At 37.5% G+C, this 3056-nt stretch overlaps 1 protein-coding gene across 1 annotated transcript; it reads right to left on the bottom strand.

The window, feature by feature from the left end:
* Nucleotides 1–1044: 1044 nt before the first annotated feature.
* LOC127750778 (uncharacterized) lies at nucleotides 1045–3040 on the bottom strand. Its single transcript, XM_052273264.1, has 5 exons — nucleotides 3012–3040; nucleotides 2779–2866; nucleotides 2645–2703; nucleotides 2411–2560; nucleotides 1045–2293 (listed from the first exon to the last, which is right to left on the bottom strand). Exons 1-5 carry the CDS (start codon nucleotides 3038–3040, stop codon nucleotides 1045–1047), a joined length of 1575 nt encoding a protein of 524 aa, XP_052129224.1.
* Nucleotides 3041–3056: the final 16 nt, after the last annotated feature.

Below are 3056 nucleotides of genomic sequence, written 5' to 3'. Positions count from 1 at the left end.
TTATGACACAAAACGACCCTAAAAATCCCAGGTCGCTAGCTCAATTCGTTCTCGAGTTATCGTGATGACAGACAGACACACAGACAGACAGACAGACAGACGCGAAACTTTTTGATCATCACTGGAGTAATAGGCTTCGCTATCGCTCAGCCAATAATTGAAACATAGATTAGTCTGTTAAGAATTGAACAAATAAGTTAATGTATACATGTTTTAACTAGCTATATGTACGCCAGACCACGTCTCGCGTAACAGGCTTCGCGATATCTCACGAAATACTGTTACGCTGCGACGCGCCTGGCGCACATATAGCTAGGCCTGCGGCGCTGACACCCGCTACGAGTTCAGGAGAGGGTATAGGGGAACAGGGTCTTCCGGGCCCAAAATTTGACATACTCGAACCATTTGTCGGTGTCTTCTTACTCTAAAATTAGGGACATGGAACTTCTGCTGTTCTGTAACGGTTTTCATTAAAAATCGAATTTTGTGAGATTGTTATGTAAAAATCAACGTTTTAGTGGTAGTAGATAATCTAGGGACCCTTAAGCCCAAAAGAGGGTGTGGTTCGACCCGTAACGTGGGGTCTAAGTATTACTCCCTTTACAATTCTGTGACATGAAGCCTTTTTTACGATTTAATAGACCATTTTGTCTTGTTTACGTTATTTTCGCCAAGAAATGCCCAATAGCGCCAAAACGGTACAAGATAGAGCAAAACGGACGGAATTTTTGCCCAAAGGGCTCTACTTTTACGAGTTACCCCTTAGGAGCCCATAAAAAAATATTTGGAAAAAAGGAATATTTTGCAACCTGCGGTTTTTGATTTTTAAAAAAGGCAATTTTTGAGCTAGAATGCTCATCTTCGAACTCGATCTGTCTTTTTATGATACAAAACGACCCTGAAATTCCCAGATCGCTCTCTCAATTCTTTCTCGAGTTATCGTGCGGACAGACAAACAGACAGACAGACAGACAAACAGAATGAAACTTTTCCGGTCAGTGGAGTAATGGGCTTCGCTAATCGCTCAGCCAAAAATGAAATTATTTAATTAGTATATTTACCTGCTTTTCCTTGTACTATTATTCTTTTCAGGAAGGTATTACTGCATGTGTTATTTACAGATGCATTCATCTTGTTTATAGCTGTTGTGACTATGTCAATTATTTCTCTTTGGTCATTACTCAAATTTATGTCAGGTAAAGCATCCATATCAACATCCTTTTGCTCTTCTTTTTTTTTCATTTCATCAATGTAGTTTTCAAAATCTATGATGGTACCACATTCTTCATAATTTGCAAAGGAGTCAGTCCAATTATAGTTTTTATCTACTTCTCGATTGCCAAGACTAATTTTAGGTATCTCTGATTTCGGACCTAATCGAGATGACAGCAACTCCTTCAGGATATTGTCTCCCTCATCATCACTGGACTCTTCTGATGATTCATACTCATCTTCAACATCATTCTTTTCTTCAACATCTAGTTTGTTGACACGTTGTAAAATATTACTTAAATTGTGTCCCTCAAAAATTTCATGACATGTTTCATTTTCAGTCTTGATGTCACATTCATTTCTCCAGGGTAAGTGGAGCAGCACTTGTTGTTTATAGTACTCTTCATTTAAAGTTTCATCATCATTTTTCTTTAATTTTGGAAAAACTCTAACAATATTAGACTTATTGACATTACTGAGTCTGTTGACATTGAAATTCTTGGCAAAATCCCATAGTGCAATATTCTCCAGTCTATTAGGACGGTCAATGTACTTTTCTACAGTATTCTTTCCATGTTTATTGCCTTGATATTCTTCATCAAGTTGTTGAAGTTGTAGCCACTTTTTCTCCGACAGGTTCACTATGACAAACTGACGACCGCCTGCTGAGTGCAGTTTTAAACGTAAAAGGGAGTGACAGACCTCCTGCGCTGAAATGTCCCTCTCTGCACACGACTTCATGAACACTTTGTGAATAACCTTTTTCGCAGCCAGATCACTATCCAGTAAATCACAGGTGGTTGTGAATATTTCCTTGAGAGTTGTAGACTGAACTTCACATTTGGATATGTATTTGGTCAAATATGCAAGCAGTGCTCTTCTTGAAATTACAGGAGATATATCCATGCTAGCTCTCCATAACTGAATCAAAAACGCATTAAATTTATTCAGATGAGGATCATTCCTCTTTGGTCTAAATACAAATTCATTATGGTCGTCAGTTTTGTTCAGTGTTGCAGCCTCTTGCATTTCCATTGGAAATTTGAATCTGCATTCTCTTGTTTTTGTTCCTTTGTTCAATCTATAACAGTAATTATTTGAACATACGTGTCTTTGCACCATATGGAGTAGCTGAGCTAAATCTTCTTCAAAATTTGTCACATTTTCATAATTTATTCGACAGGGGTGGTTGTCTGACTTGTTAGGATTAATTATTGGATTCCATGCCTGAACCAAGTCTGAGAAATATTTAATGACTTCCATTATGTATTCTTCAGATTCATTCTCTATGTTTGATACGTCAGGTGCATCTTTGTTCCAAAATATTCCATGCAAATGTGGGCTTCCGCTAGAGAATGCAAAAATTAAAATATTAGGAGCAATGTAAAGAATACATTTCTAACAATTACATTAATACATTCCAAGATATTACCGATGTTGGTATTCAATACGATACCAATAGTCAGTCACTTGATATTTGGTTTCCAACACCTGATATTAAGACATAAAATTAATATCCATTGATCTCTTTGTGCAGGTAAAATATGTAACTGTTGATGAACTTACCTTCTCTATAAGGGATCTTATTTGATAGTCATAAAAGTAATCGACAATATGAGTGTAACGATCACTATTCGTTACTGGTTGGTTTTTCCTTCCATTTTTATTTTATCTGTCCGTAGTCTAAGGTGACCGTTGGTTTTTTAAATTGAGGCGCCTAACGGTTCAGTTTTAAGCTTCGCGCTTGTGCGCTCGAGTTCGAATTTCCCACCCTTCCCTCCTCGTGACGTTTCTCATACCATTTGAATTTGGCGCGGAGTGCCGCCATGTCTGTTTCTCATATT

The sequence above is a fragment of the Frankliniella occidentalis genome, unplaced genomic scaffold, assembly GCF_000697945.3.
Source record: "Frankliniella occidentalis isolate FOCC.00 unplaced genomic scaffold, Focc_3.1 Scaffold259, whole genome shotgun sequence".
Classification (NCBI taxonomy): domain Eukaryota; kingdom Metazoa; phylum Arthropoda; class Insecta; order Thysanoptera; family Thripidae; genus Frankliniella; species Frankliniella occidentalis.
This window is presented reverse-complemented; position numbering and strand designations above follow the sequence as displayed.